The 19,839-nt window shown below is 49.5% G+C and overlaps 1 protein-coding gene across 1 annotated transcript in view; it reads right to left on the reverse strand.

The window, feature by feature from the left end:
- Positions 1-3,220: 3,220 nt before the first annotated feature.
- The window catches only part of LOC147116889 (uncharacterized), a 59,775-nt gene continuing 43,156 nt past the window's right edge, over positions 3,221-19,839 (reverse strand). The window contains exons 8-10 of the mRNA XM_085987186.1: positions 6,648-6,863; positions 5,600-5,811; positions 3,221-3,760 (exon numbers count right to left, since the gene is read on the reverse strand). Of these exons, the coding sequence (XP_085843312.1) occupies positions 5,627-5,811; positions 6,648-6,863 (401 nt within the window). The 3' untranslated portion in view covers positions 3,221-3,760; positions 5,600-5,626. The remainder of the gene's footprint in view (positions 3,761-5,599; positions 5,812-6,647; positions 6,864-19,839) is intronic.

Consider the following 19,839-nt stretch of genomic DNA (forward strand, 5'->3'; position numbering starts at 1 on the left):
TTGCAGATGTGGCTGACCTGCCTGGTCAAGTCCTGCTGCTGTCTGTTATGTGCCATTTTTTCTGGAAGAGAAAGAGTGATGATTGCCAATGAGTGTATTGGCAGGTGTATTTATGTGTGATGCTTCACATTTTGAAGAGCTGTGAGATGTGTCTGAGGTCTGAGTAGTGCCTGTGAAGGATGCAATGGTGTGGGAATGTCAGTGTTCAGATGGTGGATGAATTGTGTTGAAGTTGTGATACTCATGATGGTGCTGCAGTTATTGAAAGTGGGTTTGTGAGATGGGATCTTACCTTGACCACGTGTGGCAAGTCATTAAATCTCTTGTGGCACTGGAGCCATGTTCTGGCACCAGGGCTCCTAGCTGTGACCTCCTGGGTGATCTCCTCTCACTTGCAGTGCATCAGCTGCCTCTGCGGCCTCCTTCCCCTTGCAGGTAGAGGACATCCCTCTCCACTCTACCTCCGCCACCAGGACCTGCAGTACCGCATCGGAGAACCTGGGCACCCTCTCTCTTGCTCTTGAGATATTCTTCCACTCCCGGCCATCGCACTCCACAGTGGAAGTGGGTGAGTGCGGCCTACACATACAGCTCCAGGAGGGAGTGGCCCTGGGAGTCCTCAACATTGACTCCGGACCCCATGAAGTCTCATGGCATCAGGCCAAACATGGGCAAGGAAACCTCCTGCTGGTTACCACCTACCGCCCTCCCTCAGCTGATGAATCAGTACACCTCCAAGTTCCCCTCCAAGTCACACACCATCCTGACTTGGAAATATATCGCCGATCCTTCATTGTCGCTGGGTCAAATTCCTGGAACTCCCTACCTAACAGCACTGTGGGAGTACCTTCACCACACGGACTGCAGCGATTCAGAAGCCGACTGACCACCACCTTCTCAAGGGCAATTAGGAATGGGCAATAAATGCTGGCCTTGCCAGCGACACCCACATTCCATGAATTAATTAAAAAATGGAAGTTCAAATCATGATTATCATCAATCAGCCCGAAAATTGCCTGCTAGATCCAGACTTACAAACAGGCGTTTCTTATTAGCGCAGCACCCATTTAGTGCCTCTTTTCACCCTTTGACCAAAATAACACCCGCAGGGTTCTCAGAGGGACCATTAAGTGCAGCCCAAGCTCTTGCCCCATTGCCCTGCAAACTTTTCTCCTTCAAGTATTTATCCAATTGCCTTTTGAAGTCTACTATTGAATCTGTATCCATCACCCTATCACGCTGTGCATTACAGATCATAACAACTCGCTGCATTAAAAAAATGTTTCCTCATCTCCCCTCTGGTTCTTTTGCCAATCACCTTAAATCTGTGTCCTCTTGTTATTGATCCTTCAGCCATTGGAAACAGTTTCTCTTTATTTACTCTATCTAAACCCATCATATTTTAAACACCTCGATCAAATCTCCTCTTAGCCTTCTCTGCTCTAAGGGTCGGCCGTCAGAAACTAACATAAGACACATCATGATAATTCCTTCTCTGCTCTTCACCACACGGACTGCAGCGGTTCAAGAAGGCGGCTCACCACCACCTTCTCAAGCGCAATTAGGGATGGGCAATAAATGCTGGCCTTTCCAACGACGCCCACATCCCGAGAATGAATAAAAAGAAAGCTACAGAAGAAGAAAAAAATAGAAGGTTATGCTGATAGAGTTAGGTGAGGAAAGACGGGAGGAGGCTCGAGTGGAGCGTAAACCCCGGCATGGACTGGTTGGGCTGAATTGCCTGTTTCTATGCTGTATATTTTATCTCATTCTATGTAATACAGAAATCAGTATTAATAAATATAAGATTGTAACTAATAAAACCAATCGGGAATTCAGGAGAAACTTCTTTACCCAGAGAGTGGGGAGAATGTGGAACTCGCTACCACAGGGAGTGGCTGAGGCGAATAGTATCGATGTATTTAAGGGGAAGCTAGATAAACACATGGGGGAGAAAGGATTAGAAAGATATGCTGATTGGGTGAGATGAAGAGGGGTGGGAGAAGAGGCTCATGTGGAACATAAACACCAGCACAGACCAGCTGGGCCGAATAGCCTGTTTCTGTGCCATAAATGTTATGTAATTCTATGTAATAATGACATTTACATTCCAGTGAGAATGGAGTATATGTGATACAACGTCACCATCTACCAGTATAGTTTCATATGACACATAAAGATCACATGACAGTAATCTCAGAATTGATAGGTTCAGAGCAAGTCTTCTGGTATTGTCCATCTAGGTGTAGATATAAGCTCAATCTCAGTAATTCTTTAACTCACCAGGATTGCCTGTTTCTCCATCGTCACTGGGTCAGAAAATCCACACGGGGTGAGGGGGCACAACCTGGCATAAGCTTCAGAAGACGCCAGTCTGAAACCTCCATCACTAACTGTGCCAAAGCTCCTTGATTAACATGCGAATGGCAGGCACTTGCACCGAGGGGGCCAGCACCGCGAAGGGGCACCGAGGGGGCCAGCACCGCGAAGGGGCACCGAGGGGGCCAGCACCGCGAAGGGGCACCGAGGGGGCCAGCACCACGAAGGGGCACCGAGGGGGCCAGCACCGTGAAGGGGCACCGAGGGGGCCAGCACCACGAAGGGGCACCGAGGGGGCCAGCACCGCGAAGGGGCACCGAGAGGGCCAGCACCGCGAAGGGGCACCGAGAGGGCCAGCACCGCGAAGGGGCACCGAGAGGGCCTGTACTGCGAAGGGGCACCGAGGGGGCCTGCACCGCGAAGGGGCACCGAAGGGGCCTGTACCGCGAAGGGGCACCGAGGGGGCCTGTACCACGAAGGGGCACCGAGGGGGCCAGCACCACGAAGGGGGCACCGAGGGGGCCTGTACCGCGAAGGGGCACCAAGGGGGCCAGCACCGCGAAGGGGCACCGAGGGGGCCTGTACCAGGAAGGGGCACCAAGGGGGCCAGCACCGCGAAGGGGGCACCGAGGGGGCCTGTACCAGGAAGGGGCACCAAGGGGGCCAGCACCGCGAAGGGGGCACCGAGGGGGCCTGTACCACGAAGGGGCACCAAGGGGGCCAGCACCGCGAAGGGGCACCGAGGGGGCCTGTACCAGGAAGGAGTATATAAGGGGTCTGGTAACCCCATGATATCGGGAAGCACCGCAGTTTTGGGAGCCAGGAGCTTGATAAAGGGACACTGCGCGATCCAATTTCTAGGCCAATGAATTGAAATGAAGCACATTACGCCATAAAAATCAATCACTGATCTTTTATTTGAATATAGGTTTCAGAGTAATCACTTTACAATCACAGAGACATATTTCCAATAATCAGACCCGATTACAGCTCCTATTGTGTTGCACAAAACATGGCACATGGAGGTACAGCAATAATTCCCCAACAGAAAGGTTATTTATTGATCTTAATCCGCTAAATTTGGAGGATGTGCTGTTTAGGGAGTTAACCATTTCCCACTGCACACTCTAATCTATCAAAATTGAGATTTAGAACAACCTTTCAGACCCCTGACCCCAAGAGACCCCAAAGTCAGACCCAATTAGACATGGAGTGAACTGACCAATCACAACTTCTGAAAAAAAGGTACAAGAAGATACGTCCACGATAGAGTCTGGGAGCCTTACCAGAGACTCCCTTCCCTACTGGAGAATCCTGTCAGAGCTGCAATAGTCTATATTAGCAGTGACATCTCTAACGAGCTGTAGCAGAAGATAGGCTGCGTTTGGATATGGTCTGTCAGATTTCCAACTGCAGAAAATTGAATTCACAGCGCTGGGCCCTAAAAGAGAATCACAACATCAGCAATATACAGACAGAAACCCCATGAAACAAGCTGTATCTGGCTGTCCACAACTGGACTTCAAAACCACCAAAATTGACATTTTTATTGTTCTATACACCACATATTCCCAATTTTATGTCCTCTCTTATACTGTTAATTCCACTATGCTATCTAGAAATTTCTCCTCCATCACAAAGATTGACTCTTTTGCTTCCATAACATTCACAGAATCAGAGAAATCACAGAAACCCCACAGTGCAGATAGAGGCCATTTCGGCCCATCGAGCCTGCACCGACACATATCCCACCCGATCCCCGTAACCCCTACACCAACACATATCCCACCCTATCCCCGTAACCCCACGTATTTAATCCCCCTAACACTAAGGGTCAATTTATCATAGCCAATCAACCTAACCCGCACATCTTTGGACTGTGGGAGGAAACCGGAGCACCCGGAGAAAACCCACGCAAACACGGGGAGAATGTGCAAACTCCACACAGACAGTCACCCGAGGCCGGATTCGAACCCGTGTCCCTGGCGCTGTGAGGCAACAGTGCTAACCACTATGCCACCGTGCTGCCACTCCTGCCCCCACTCCATGTACATCTACCTGAGAGGGCAGGTGGGGCCTCAGCTTAACATCTCTTCTTAGGCAGTCCCTCGGAACCGAGGATGACTTGCTTCCACATTAAAAATGAGTTCTCAGGTGACTGATGAGTCCAATGTGGGACCTACAGTCTCTGTCACAGGTGGGGCAGACGGTGGTTGATGGGGCGGGTGGGTGGGGTGCTTGGGTTGACGTGCGCTCCTTGCGCTGCCTGTGCTTGGCTTCCGCTTGCTCCTGGCGAAGAGACTTGAGGTGTTCAGCGCCTTCCCGGATGCTTCTCCACTTTGTGTGGTCTTGGGCCAGGGATTCTCAGGTGTCGGTGGGGATGTTACACTTTTTCAAGGAGGCTTCGAGGGTGTCCTTGAAGCCTTTCCTCTGCCCACCTGGGGCTCTCTTGACGTGCCGGAGCTCCGAGTAGAGCGCTTGCTTTGGGAGTCTCGTATCGGGCATGCGGACAATGTGACCCGCCCATTGGAGCTGATCGAGCGTGGTCAAAGCTTCGATGCTGGGGATGTTGGCCTGAGCAAGAACACTGACATTGGTGCGCCTATCCTGCCAATGGATTTGCAGGATCTTGCGGAGGCAGCATTGCTGGTACCTCTCCAGTGCTTTGAGGTGCCTGCTGTACATGGTCCATATCTCTGAGGCATACAGCAGGGCGGGTATCACTGCTGTTCTGTAGACCATGAGCTTAGTGCCGGGTTTGAGGTCCTGGTCTTCAAACACACTCTTCCTCAGGCGACCGAAGGCTGCACTGGCACACTGAAGGCGGTGTTGAACTTCGTCGTCGACGTCTGCCCTTGTTGACAGTACGCTCCCAAAGTATGGAAAGTGGTCCACGTTGTCCAAGGCCTTGTCGTGGATTTTGATAACATCTCACCTGAAGGACAGCACTTCCAACAGTACAGAGCTCCCTCAGTACTGCACTGAAAGTACCAGCCTAGATTTTGTGCTCAAGTGTCTGGAGTGGGACTTGAACTTACAGCCTTCTGATTCAGGGGTGAGAGCGAGACCACTGAGCTCAACGCAGTACAGATTAGAGATCAGACGCAGCACTGCTTGGGCTATAGGGCTCGTTTACTGGTTGAGAGCTCTGGATTATTGTTTTGAATCCAGGTCTGTCGTTGCTACCCAATTTCAACCAAATAAACAAACTCCACATAGCAGTCCAGTTATTGAAGAAATATGACATTCAAAGGTTAGCTATTACAGTCAATTAACTTACCGTGAAGGACAAATGTGTTCTATGCTGCTACTCGGAGGCATTCGTTGGCCAGTCACACACATTCACTTGTGGGTTGAAAACCAAATTAGCAGGGCATGACATATAAAAGGTTATTTCTGATGCACACTGGAGGAAACTAGACTCATCCTTTGGGTTTGGATATAGTCCATCATCTTTCCCACAGCAGATGTTTGGTTTCCTGGTGGTAGTCCCTACAAGAGAGTCACAACATCACAAACATACACTGGAAACACCTGAACAAAGTCAGTGCACTGGGATCTGTATCAGGCAAGCGAAAGGATCAGAAATTAGATCTTCATTGTTCTATGTACCCAGACACATTCTTAGACACTCAGATCCAAAACTACAGAAGGAGTTTTGAACCAGAGCAGTAGATAAGCCAGACTTAATGTAGAAGCATTTGACATTTAAGTATTACTGGAGAGAATCACAGAAACTTACAGCACAGACGGAGTCCATCGTGCCCGTGCCGACTCTTAGAAAGAGCTCTCCAATCAGTCCCACTGGCCCTGCTCTTTCCCCAGAACCCTGAAAATGTTTCCTTTTCAAGTATTTATCCAATTCCCTTTTGAAAGTTACTGCTGAATCTGTTTCCACCGCCCCTTCAGGCAGCGCATTCCAGATCACAACTTGCTGCGTAAAAAAAAAATCCTCGTCTCCCCTCTGGTTCTTTTCCCAATTATCTTAAATCTGTGTCCTCTGGTTACTGACCGCCGCCCCCCCCCCCCCTTCCCCCCCACCAGTGGAAACAGTTTCTCCTTATTTACTCTATCAGAACCCTTCATAATTTTGAACATCTAATTTTGAGTGTTAGAGGTTGGACACAAAATATACCTGGTTGTGTAAAGTATCTTGTTTGCTATCAATTTAATCCCAAAGTTTCTTTTTTTAATCTATTTTTTTCTTTTTCATTATGTTACTCTATGGAAGCCACCATAGATTACAGAAGAGGAGTGAGTTTGTTGATGGGACATTGAACATTTTCTGTATTTCCACCCCTGCCCCCCAGCCCCATTTCTCCAGTTACCTTGGGTACTTCCTGCTATCTGCGGCAGTGCTGTTGTTGGGGTACTATATGGCCAGACACAAGCGTTCGATATTGCATCGTAAACCAAATTGGCCTGGCATGCCTTCTGGAAAGCTGTTCCTGCGACACACTGGTAGAACATGTTGGGATTGATGGGGTCGGCAAAGCTTCCATCTGCTTTCTCTCTGCAGAATGTTGAATTAAAAGTGCTGATATCTGCAAAAGAATCACAATATCAGCACAGAACTCAATAGGCCAAGCTGAAGAAAAAGTTGCATTTCAAAATGAGAGTAGGAACATAGGCCATTCAGCCCCTCGAGCCTGTTCCACCATTCAATGAGATCGTGGCTGATCTGTATCTCAACTCCATTTATCTGCCTTTGGTCCATATTCCTTGATGCCCTTACCAAACACTAATCCATCAAGCTCAGTCTTGAAAACGCCAATTGATCCCCAGCATCTACAGCCTTTTGGGGGAGGAAGTTCCAGATTTCCACTGCACTTTATCTGAAAAAGTGCTCCCTGATTTCACTCCTGAACGCCCTAGCTCTAATTTTAAGATTATCCTCACTTGTTCCGGATTTCCCCAACAGAGGAAATAGTTTCTCAGTATCAGTCAAAGTGAGCACCCCCCCCTTAACCTTTATGCCACTGGCTTTTTCCAGGCCATTTCCCATTGGAGATCCTCCCTTTCCTGGGGACTTATGGCAGGAGGTAGTCCAGTCCCGTGTACGTCAACTGATGGATGTTCTCTTTAGGAAGCCATGTATTTGCAAAGGACACCATGGCAGCAGCATGAGAGAGCCCTTCAGTTCTTTAACAGAAAAGATTTCCATTCCTTCAACTACTGACTGATATGTGACTAGCATCAACAAATTGGTGCTACCCTTGCTAAAGACTGCACTTTGAATGCCCACCTCAGCTGCTCAATATCATCACTATGAGATACAGTCATCAGAGTTGTCATAGAAAGGACTAGTGTGTACAGAAGTGATGATTCTCTTGTCTTGATGGATCTGGAAGGGGCACCGTAGTATGCTCTTGCATTGTTGTTCCTTGCTGTGTACTGCATAACTTCGCTCCCCAAAATGGACTGGAACTAGAACTATAGAAGGTAGGCTTGACAGCAATGGTGGCAGAGAGACCTGGAGGCCAACAACAGGAGGATCTGACTTGAAGGAGCCTACAGTACTAGCTGCCAGTGAAGACGTTAATTGCATAGAGGTTACAACATGGAAACAGGCCATTTGGTGCAACTGGTCCATGCGAGGAAATATATCGGCAAATCAGTCATTCTCCAGAGATTAACGCCACCCCCTATTGACATCTCCCAAACATTCATATTCATGGCTAATCCAAGCTCTTCATGTGCAAACATTTGTCTTTAGGACTCAGATCCCACTCAGCAGATAACTGAACAAAGCTAATTCAGACAGCACCATCACTTCAATGATTGGCTTTGAAGTCCCATTCAGCAGCACTGCACCCTATTACTGTGTTTCATCTGGGTACCTAGATGTACTTTCATATCCTAGTGCTTCTTCTAGGTGCAACCTGAGGGCGAGGGTCTTGGGACTGAGGTGGCCCCCATCTCATGACAGCAGAGACCTGGAAAGCTTCCTGCTGTGGGCTGCAGATGCCTGAGCAGTCTGACCCTGCCTCCTATGTGCACCTTCAATGGGTGTCTGAGGGGCTTGGTGGGTGGGCTGGTGCACACACAGCTCTCTTGAGAGAGATGGACTGCCACATCACCAGTACTGGGCCCAGGTTCCGGGTGCCACTGATCAGCGAGAAAGGCTGATCTAATGTTTACCTCTAGTGCCTGAGCCCCAAGAGAGGTGCCTTGTAACCCAATCCCAAGTGTATGGAAATTGGAACACAGTGTTCTCGCCAGCCTATCCACCCCACCCAGAGCCTCAAGGCCAGCAGTCCGTCCTTCCATTGAGGAGGCACCAACTTCTCCTGGGCCACTCTTGCGAGAGGGGAGGTGGACGAATGACTCAAACTTCAATGAAGGTTGATGTCTTGATTCCCCAATGTTGCCACAGAAGAGGGCAGTGAACTCCACTGTGACCCCTGCCATCAGCTGCATGTCCTGGGAGATTCACACAGGTGAGATGGTCATCAAACCTCCTTCATTTCAGAGCAAGGCCCATGATATTTGAGTGTGCTCGTCCTTCGTCCAAGGTCAACCTTCTCAGTCTACGCTCAGCAACAGCCGAGTCCTCTTCCACTCCTCTGTCTTTCGTCTCCCTCCTGCTCTGCGACTCTCCCAGTGTAAATTCCTCATCCCCACTCTACCACTCTCCCCCGGGTGAATATTTCTGAGCTGGTGAGGGTGCAAGTGTAGGAAAGTGATGCAGGGTGTGAAGCAGTGGGACAGTCGCCTCCTCTTCCCCTTCCTCCTTCTTTGCTTACCATGCTGCGATTGATCTGCAGAAGAAGAGGAAGAAAGGTTAGAATGACGTAGATCACCCAGAATGAGCGACAGAACAAATCTTCTAGGATTGTCCCGCTGGTTGGTAGACTGTGCTCCTGGATGAAGAGCTGGAAACCCCTTATATACACGCACCTACATCTGGTACAGGCACACCAACTTCTCTGTCCCCTGTGGTCAATGCAGGATGCCTCCCCAGCACCTCACAGGGGCTGAGCTGGTGTTGGGGATTTTCCCTCCCCCGGTGGCTTCCGTCTCATGGCCACCGAGTGCCAACTTCTCCTGTAACAGGAATATCCATCTTAGAAGAAGCCTGGCTTCTCAATCGATCCCAGGTACTGCAGGGAGGACAATCGCTGAGAGGACCCTTGAACATGAAGGCTTGAAGATAGTAGGGAGCTCCATGCAAGGAAGGCTTGTGAAGGGAGGTCCAAACGTAGGTACCAGGCAGAAGAATGAGAGGGTGAGAGAACCACGGTGTTCGCAGCATGATGATGTTACCTCCCATTCATGAAGTGAGGGTGAGATGTGGAGGGGGACCCATTTTACCAAAGTGAATCGGGGGAGGTGGCAATTCTCTTGCTTCACCCCCGGTCAGATCATTGACCTTACAGCATTGGACAGGCATCCTGGGCATGGGAGACTCAGAGGCATAAGAACATAAGAAGTAGGAGCAGGAGTAGGCCATACGGCCCCTCGGGCCTGCTCCGCCATTCAATAGGATCATGGCTGATCCGAACCTAGACTCACGTCCACTTCCCTGCCCGCTCCCCGTAACCCCTAATTTCCTTATCAGCTAGGAAACTGTCTATCTCAGTTTTAAATTTATTTAATGTTGCAACTTCCACAGCTCTCTGAGGTAGCAAATTCCATAGATTTACTACCCTCTGAATGAAGAAGTTTCTCCTCATCTCAGTTTTGAAATGGCAGCCCCTTATTCTAAGATTATGCCCCCTAGTTCTAGTCTCACCCATCAGTGGAAACATCCTCACCGCATCCACCCGATCAAGCCCCCTCACAATCTTATATGTTTCGATAAGATCGCCTCTCATTCTTCTGAATTCCAATGAGTAGAGGCCCAACCTACTCAACCTTTCCTCATAAGTCAACCCCCCCATCTCCGGAATCAACCGAGTGAACCTCCACATGACTCTCACCACTCCCCTAAATTTGAGACATGGCAGGTGACTTTGGACCTCTGGTTCCCAAAGCTCTCCACCACTGGGGGGGTTTCCTCGCCTCATGTCTGGGTCTGTTGTAGACTAGATGATGGAGATTGATTGCTGTGATAAGTCAACTGTGGTGTATGTAACCTGTTCCACCTTAAGAGAACTACCTTAAGAGATGTACTACTTTCTCTTGGCTGCTGTATACTGTAATACTGTAATACCGGTGGTGACCACACCGGTATATAAGTGTTGTGCAAGGATTTGCTGGGCAGTTCAGCCCTGACCTTCGAATAGTAAAGACCTGTTAAAAGTTATTCTTGTTGTCTGTGTCCAGTGATTGATCCTAAACCTAACTGGGACATACAGACTCAACAGTGGCGACGAGTCCGATCTTACCCTGCGGCAAATTTACATCCAAGGCAGCTTCGTCCTCAAAACGGGCGTCGAGAAGAGGCATCCACCCTCATCATCCTGCTGAGCACCATCGCACGGGAGGCATCGAGAACCCGGGTTAAAAAGAAAAAGAATTCTGACCACGAAGCCCTCCATCAGCGACAGGCAGTGTTCATCCCTTCTACCACGGTGGTGGGTAAGCCGATCAGCGACACGAGCAGAAAGTCGGCCGCGTTGACTGTGGAGTAGGGGAGGGAAAACGGAGGAATAAGGGCGGAGAGCTCGACCACGGCCAGTAGAAAGGGCCGGGCTGCAATCGAGGCCGAGAGGCGCAGCGACTGGGGCAGCTTAAGGCTCGAGAGCCACGGAGAACTCAAACGCAACCGGTGTACAGGACCGGGCTGCGAGCGGGGCTGCGAGGCAAAACAGCGTCGGGGAGTTGAGAAGCTTAAGGCACGAGAGCCGCGGAGAATTCAAACGCAGCCGGTGTAAAGGACCGGGCTGCAAGCGGGGCTGCAAGGCAAAGCAGCGTCGGGGAGTGAGAACCGCTGGGGAGGCGAGAACGGCAGCAGCAAGGCAATCGCCATTGCAGCCAGCGGGGGAAGAAGGCAAACGCGGGAATCCGCCATTGTAGTCAGCGGGGGAAAAAGACGAGCGCGGGAAAGACCGCCAAGCACGGGAAGCCGCCATTTTAGTAGGCGGGGGAAGAAGACAAGCGCAGGAAGCCGCCATTTAAAAAAAAAAAAAAAAAATTTTAAACTTGCAAGGATGCCTAAACATGGGAGCATTAACACCTTTGATAGTGATGTCGAAGATTGGACCACGTATGTAGAACGCATGGAAGTTTATTGTAAAGCAAATAAGGTACCAGATGATGAGAAAGCATTAACCTTATTAAGCTCAATGGGGGCGAAGACATACGGGCTATTGAAGCACCTTCCATCACCAATTAAACCGGCGGATCAGACCTTCGCGAATATTGTTACTATCCTGAAAAATCATTTAAACCCCACGCCGCTGATGATAGTGGAACGATTTAAATTTTACAGAAGAACGCAGTTGAAAGACGAAAGCAACGCTGAATTTTTAGTTGAACTACGTAAGCTAGCGAAGTACTGTCAGTTTGGGACAGGGCTAGCAGATGCGCTGAGAGATAAATTTGTGTGTGGGTTGTTAAAAGAAGGAACACAAAAGCGACTGCTTGAAGAGAATGATCTTACGCTTGATAAAGCTGTCACTATTGCAGCATCGCAAGAAGCCGCAGCAAGAGGCACTGCGGAAATGCAGCTACGGTCACCGGAACTCTGTACCAATCAAATGGTCTTGAGTACAGTAAAATGTTATCGTTGTGGAAAGACAACACACGATCAGAACCAGTGCTGGTTCAAAAATCAGGAATTCAGAAAATGTGGCAGGCTTGGTCACATAGCTAAAGTATGCTAGTCAGGAAAGAAGACCAGCAACAAAAAGTCACCGCAGGAAAAGTACAAAAAGGTACACAAGGTGACAGAGAACAGTTCGAACGAACAGAAGTCAGATTCAGACGCCAGCAGTAATGAACTGGGTAGTCTAAGAGTACACAATGTTGGTAAGGAAGCAGACCTCCAAACAATTTGGGTCACACTTCAGATAGCAGGAGTCCAAGTGAAGATGGAATTGGACACTGGATCGGCATTGACGGTCATGAATAAGAAAGATTACAAAAGGTTATTCCCACATATTCCCCTACGGGATACGGAGATTGTATTGAAAACATACACGGGGCAAAGAGTATACCCCATCGGGAAGATAGAGGTAAAGGTGGTCCACAAGGGCAAAGAAAGCCGAGGAATGGACTTATATGTGCTACCTGAGGGAGGTCCACCACTACTGGGACGGGAGTGGATTAGGAAAATAAATATGGACTGGCATTCCTTAAAAGCACTAACGGTAGATTCCGGTACAAAAGATGTCAAACCTAAACGATTGTCCAGAATATTGGACGATGCTAAAGAGGTGTGCCAACAAGGACTGGGAACACTGAGAGGAATTACGGCAAACATCAAGATTGAAGAACATGCAAACCCGAAATTTTTCAAAGCCAGACCGGTACCTTATGCAATACGACCTGCTGTGGAAGCTGAGCTGGAAGGGCTAGAACGTTCAGGAGTACTGCCTAAGGTAGACTGGAGTGAGTGGGCCACGCCCATTGTCCCAGTCATGAAGCGTTCATCGAGCAACAAGCCGGGGGAACCGGGGAAGGTTCGCATTTGTGGTGATTTCAAGATCACTGTTAATCCGGTGCTTCACACGGTGCAGTATCCTCTTCCACGGATTGAGGATATCTTCGCTTCGTTGTCTGGCGGGAAACACTTCACCAAGATAGACCTGGCGCAGGCGTACTTACAGATGGAAGTTGAGGAAGAGTCACGCCAGTATCTCACGATCAACACGCATAGAGGCTTGTACCGGTATAATAGACTGGTTTTTGGAGTGGCATCGGCTCCAGCAATTTGGCAGAGGGCCATGGAGCAGGTATTACAGGGAATTCCAGGTACACAATGTTACCTGGATGATATTCTGATTACAGGAGATGATGACGAGGAACACCTTGCAAACTTGGAACTGGTGCTCACCAGATTGAAAGAATATGGTCTTCGAGTTAATCGCCAGAAATGTGAATTCTTTCAGAAGCGGATCTCGTACTGTGGTCATGTCATTGACCAGGAGGGGCTTCATAAGTCTCCTGACAAGATCGAAGCTGTTGTGAAGGCTCTCGCTCCGGATAATGTATCCCAATTGAGGTCGTTTCTAGGGTTAATTAACTATTACCATAAGTTTCTGCCAAATTTATCCATGGTGCTGCACCCGCTGAACGCTCTTTTGCAGAAGGGAGTACCATGGAAGTGGAGCGAGGACTGTAAGAGGGCCTTTCGCGAAAGCAAGGCATTGATCACCTCAGAGGAAGTGTTGGCTCACTTCAACCCAACGCTGCCTATTCGTTTGGCTTGTGATGCTTCTCCATATGGTATTGGGGCAGTACTCTCACACAAGTTGCCAAATGGCCAGGAGAGGCCAGTTGCGTTCACATCCAGATCATTGACCTCCGCTGAGCGCAATTATGCTCAGATAGATAGGGAGGCTCTCAGCCTTGTGTGGGGAGTAAAGAAGTTTAATCATTACCTGCAGGGCCAAAAGTTTACGCTTCTGACAGACCACCAGCCGTTGGTATCCATTTTTAACCCTAAGAAGGGTGTTTCGGTGATGACAGCACAGAGACTCCAGAGATGGTCCCTTTTCCTAGGGGCACATCAATATCAGATAGAATTCAAAGGTACAAAGCAGCATGGTAATGCTGATGGGCTGTCGCGCCTGCCACTACCTACAGAGGAGGAGGCACCGGCGGTTGACCCTGTTGAGTTATTTCACTCGACCATCATCGAATGTTTACCAGTCACCAATGCAGGTATTGAAAGAGAAACCAGGAACGACCCGACACTGTCCAGGGTCTACGAAGTGACAGTGAAAGGATGGCCAGCACATGGTGATCCACTGTTACCGGCATTCTCAGCAAGACGAGAACAGCTGTCCGTCTGTCAAGGTACATTGATGTATGGAACAAGGGTGATTATTCCTCCTAAGTTAAGAGAGAGAGTTCTAAAGGAACTGCATGAAGGTCATCTGGGGGGAGTCAAGATGAAAAGCCTTGCTAGGGCTTATGTGTGGTGGCCGGGTATCGACCAACAGATAGAGGAGCTGACGAAAAGCTGCTCAGGGTGCCAAAAAGTGCAAAATGCACCTCCGATTGCACCGCTGCATCCATGGGAATGGCCTTCAACCCCATGGCAACGTGTACATATTGACTTTGCTGGTCCTTTCATGGACTCCATGTTTTTAATTGCGGTGGACGCACATTCTAAATGGCCAGAAGTGATTAAGATGACTACCACTACCTCGGAAAAGACGATGGCGGTGTTAAGAACGATATTTGCGAGAAATGGATTGCCAGAACAAATATGTTCAGACAACGGACCGCAGTTCGTGTCAGAAGAATTCCAGGGATTCATGAAGAAGAATGGGGTGAAACATTATACCTCTGCCCCATATCATCCGGCTACAAACGGGTTGGCCGAGAGATTTGTACAAACATTTAAAAAAGCAATAAAGGCCATGAGCAAAGATCAGGGCCTAGAAATTGAGTGGGCTTAGCGCCCATTTTGCGGCGCTAGAGGGCATTGCGCTGGACTTGCAGCCGGTTTTGAAATTGACTAGGGCCCAACATCGGCGTTACACCGGTAGCGCTGCGCCGGCACCGATGACGTCATCGGTGTGCGCAGCGTCCCGGTTGCCGTGGTGACGGGCCCCAGCGCCGAAATTCAGTTGCGGCTGCCTCGCCCGTGGCAGCCGCAACTAAGACTCTGGCAACAGAGTCTGGCACAACTTTGCGCCGGCGCATAAAGGTGGAGCGGCGGCCGGCCGCTTTCCCGCCGGCCGCCTGCCCGCGCCTCCCTCCCTGGACTCCCCCACCCCCCCCCCCCCCCCCCGCGGAACAGATGCTTCTCGGCTGCGAGCCCGGCACTTCCCCGAGGTGCCGGGCTCATTTTTGTGGCGATTTAACCGGCCAGCGGGCGGGTGCAGGCAGCTCCTCCTTAACTGAAGGAGGAGGCCTGCACTTCCCGAGCCTGCCGCACCGCATCGGGCGCCGCAGCGCCGGAATAGCGCCGCAATGCGGCGCGTAGCGCCAGTTTTCAGGCGCAAACAGCCTTCAGTAGCGCCGGCAGCCGTTTGGGCGCGGCGCTACTGAATTTTTGGCGCGCACAGCGCGACTTAGCACCGCCGCTAAATTTCCGGCGTTAAGCCCTGGCGCAGCGCAAACTCAATTTCTAGGCCCAGATTCCACTACAACACAAGGTGGACAAATTCCTACTGGCATATCAAAACGCCACTCATGCAGTGACAAACCAAAGTCCTGCCATGATGTTCTACAACAGGAGGTTGCGGTCCAGGTTGGACTTGTTAAAACCAAATGTGCGGAGGGAAGTTGAAAACAAACAGTTCCAGCATATAAATAACAAGACCACTCGGAGTTTCGAAATAGGACAACCAGTGTTAGCCCGAGACTATAAAAACGAGAAATGGCAATCTGGAACAATTCGGGCCAGACAAGGACCCCTGATGTACACGGTAGATATTGGTGAAAATGTAATACGGCGTCATGCTGACCAACTGGTAGAATCGAGAACAAGGGTCGAACCCATGGTTACGGCAGAGACAACCGTGAAAGAAGTTAGTGAACCTGAAGCATCTACCTCAGAAGTGAATGTACCTGATGATGATATCCAATCCATAAGAGACCAACTAGATGAGTCACCCCAGCAACGAGAATCAGAGACCCCTGAAAGGCGTTATCCAACTCGAATCAGGAGGCCTCCTCAGAGACTGACTCTTTGAACTGTTTTGCATGAAGTTGTATATATATGTGTTATTATGTTATGTTAAATGGGGATATAACTGTTAAGCTAAAAAGGGAGGATTGTGGTGTATGTAACCTGTTCCACCTTAAGAGAACTACCTTAAGAGATGTACTACTTTCTCTTGGCTGCTGTATACTGTAATACTGTAATACCGGTGGTGACCACACCGGTATATAAGTGTTGTGCAAGGATTTGCTGGGCAGTTCAGCCCTGACCTTCGAATAGTAAAGACCTGTTAAAAGTTATTCTTGTTGTCTGTGTCCAGTGATTGATCCTAAACCTAACTGGGCCATACAGACTCAACATCAACAACTCCTTTATCATTGTATCATGTGACTACCAGGATGGTAGAACACAAACTAGATGGCCCCTGATCTTTTATCGTCTAGCAATTCCTATATTCAGGAAACTTTGATTCACCAAACAAACCCTGGATGACCCGTTCCATTATTGTCTTTCTTCCACGATTGCCCAGCTTGCACTCGCTTCACATCCTCCTCTGTTCCAGGCAACGCCTACAGGGTCTGCATCAGAGAAAGTAGAGGATCGACTCTAGGATCAGGATCGTAGGAGGGATTTGGATGAGGTTATTGGGGGTTGTCATGAAGGCTCTGGGGCACCTGTTGCTTTCAATTTCCCAGAAAAAGTAGGGTAGCTATCCAGTGGAGCAGAACATGTGACAGTGAATCCAGTGCCGAATCCAGTGCGGAATCCAGTGACAGAACTGCTCGACCTGCATTCCTCCACGAAGCTTCTGATGCTTGAGCAAAGGTGGATAAATGGAGTCGAGGTACGGAGCAACCATGATCTGATTGAATGGCGGAGCAGGCTTGAGGGGATGAATAGCCTACTGTGTTTAAGTTGCTGTAGCCTTTTAAACACTACAATAGACAATTTCCTTCCTGGGCCAGAAATTCGGGTCCCCACGGGTGAGTACGCGCTGGGTACTCACGCGTAGGCCCAACGAAAGTACCGGTTTCGTGCATGCACTGCGCAAGCGTGGGAAACCGGATCTTCCATTCCCTTCAAGGAAGGGGTTCACAGGTCGAACGCGTGCGCCGGAGAGGCAGCGCGTACGCCTGGAACTTCCGGTTTTTTTTCAGCTTTCTCCAAGAGGGTAAGTCTCCAGGAGCTACGCTTGTAAAAAGCAGTCGCAAGGCCTGCTTTTAACAAGGTAAGTGGTGAATTAAGTTAAATTAAAACATTTTTTCCACAGGTTTATTATTTTTAAATACTTTAAAGTTTATTTTTAGCCCCGTTAGAAACTGTAATTAATTTTTTCAAAAATTTAAATTATTGTTTAAAATAGTTATTTTATGTAATTTATAGTTATTTTAAAAATGTGATTTAAAAAAAAATTTATTTGAAGTTTTAATGATGTTTTGGGGCTGAATTGTATTTAAAGTTTTGACAGGTCTTCCTGTCCAATCTATGAAAACAGATTCCCTGCTACCATTGGCTCTCCATGGCCCACGTGATCCCAGGGGACGCTTCGAACTAACTGCGCCCCTGGGATACGCAAACACTGCGCGCCGGCAGTTGGAGCAGGCCCAGGATCGGAATCCCACACGGGCCCACAGCTCAACGGCCGGCGCGCAAGGTAAGTGCAGGTTGGAGGCTTGCACCCGCGGGAAGCCTCCAACCTGAATTTCTGGGCCATAGTATTTACAGCACATCTGGCCCAACCGGTCGATGCTGGTGTTTATGTTACACATGAGCCTCCTCCCACCCTACTCAATGATTTTGGGGGAAAAATTGGGTCGTGCCCCCTTTGAGACACTAACTTCTCTACTTTTAGCGCCCCGAAAAAGTTAGCGCCCCCGCGCTTGAAATTGAGTGGTAGTGCCCCTAGCAGGAGGCGCTACATGTCGCAGCACCACGCATGCCGGCACATCGTGCCGCAGTACTGCAGGCCTTTCTCCGCGTATTAAAGGGGAGGGGCCTTGCACAGCGCAAACCAGGGCCCTGCTGGGCCACCAGGGAGCGGGGTACCGGCAAAAGAGCTGGCACTCAAGAGGAGTGCTAGGCAGCCCAATCGCAGTCGGCTCCCCGTGGGAGGAGGGCAAAGGGGGCAGGTGCTGGCAGGCGGCCAGCAAAATAAATGGCTGCCTGGCACCCCACCTTTAAATATCGCCGCCCCGGCCACACGTACGCCCCCCCCCCGCCAATCCTATCAGACATAGCGTCCGGCGGTACATCAGGGAGCACGACCGAAGTTTGCGGACGGGGCGCAAGCGGGGCGCTGCACAAGGTGATGACGTCATCGCCGGAGGCGCAGTGCCGCGGGGTGCTATTGGCTAGTACCGCCGCTAACTTCCCGCTGAATTTCGCGGGAGGCGTTAGCAGCGCCGTGCCCGGTCGCTAGTTGCTTTGCGCCCCATTAGCGCCCCCTTAGGGAGGCGTAAAGCAACTGAATTTTGCCCCCTTAAAGATTTCAATGCAGGGGGCATAATTGTTTTGCAGATGATACAAAAATTGGCCGTGTGTTTGATTGTGAGGAAGAAAGCTGGAGACTGCAGGAAGATATCAATGGATGGGTCAGGTGGGCAGAAAAGTGGCAAATGGAATTCAATCCTGAGAAATATGAGGTAATGCTTCTGGGGAGGGCTTACAAGGCAAGGAAATACACAATAAATGGTAGGATACTGAGAAATGTAGGGGAACAGCAGCACCTTATTTTTTTATTCGTATACGGGATGTGGGCGTCGCTGGCAAGACCAGCATTTATTGCCCATCCCTAATTGCCCTCGAGAAGGTGGTGGTGAGCCGCCTTCTTGAACCGCTGCAGTCCGTGTGGTTGAAGGTACTCCCACAGTGCTGTTAGGGAGGGAGTTCCAGGATTTTGACCCAGCGACGATGAAGGGCATGTCCACAGACCCCGGAAGGTAGCAGGACAGGAAGATAAGGTGAAATAAAAACAGAAAATGCTGGAAATACTCAGCAGGTCAGGTAGCATCTGTAGAGAGAGAAACAGAGTTAACGTTTCAGGTCGATGACCCTTCGTCAGAACTGGATAAAGTTGGAGATAGAACAGGTTTTTAAGGCAGTGTAGGGGCAGGGAAAGGGGGGAGGGGAGGAAAGAACAAAAGGGAAGGTCTGTGATAGGATGGAAGGCAGGAGAGATTAAGAGATAAAAGGGATGATGGTGCAAGACAAAAGGAGATGGTAATGGGCCAAGTTAAGAAACAAAAGATGATTAGATGAAGTGTAAATGGCGATGGCAGGATCATCAACAGCTGCCATGTGAGAGAGAAAAACAATGAAAGAAAAGGTAGGGGCTGAACAGATGTGATAGAAGCATAACATAGAAACATAGAAGATAGGAGCAGGAGTAGGCCATTCGGCCCCTCGAGCCTGCTCCGCCATTCAATGAGATCATGGCTGATCATCCAAATTCAGTACCCTGTCCCTGCCTTCTCCCCATATCCCTTGATCCCTTTAGCCTCAAGAAATATATCTAACTCCTTCTTGAATATATTTAATGAATTGGCCTCAACTGCCCTGTGTGGCAGAGAATTCCACAGGTTCACCACTCTCTGGGTAAAGAAATTCCTCCTCATCTCAGTCCTAAATGGCTTACCCCTTATCCTTAGACTGTGACCCCTGGTTCTGGACTCCCCGCCATCAGGAACATCCTTCCTGCATCTAGTCTGTCTAGTCCTGTTATAATTTTATAGAGGAGTGGACCAGGGTGTCCTCTATCACCCACAACACTCCTTCCCCTTCACCTGGCACCTTCC

Source organism: Somniosus microcephalus, chromosome 5 (genome assembly GCF_052327205.1).
Source record: "Somniosus microcephalus isolate GS21.2 chromosome 5, FLI_Smic_1.0, whole genome shotgun sequence".
NCBI classification, from domain to species: domain Eukaryota; kingdom Metazoa; phylum Chordata; class Chondrichthyes; order Squaliformes; family Somniosidae; genus Somniosus; species Somniosus microcephalus.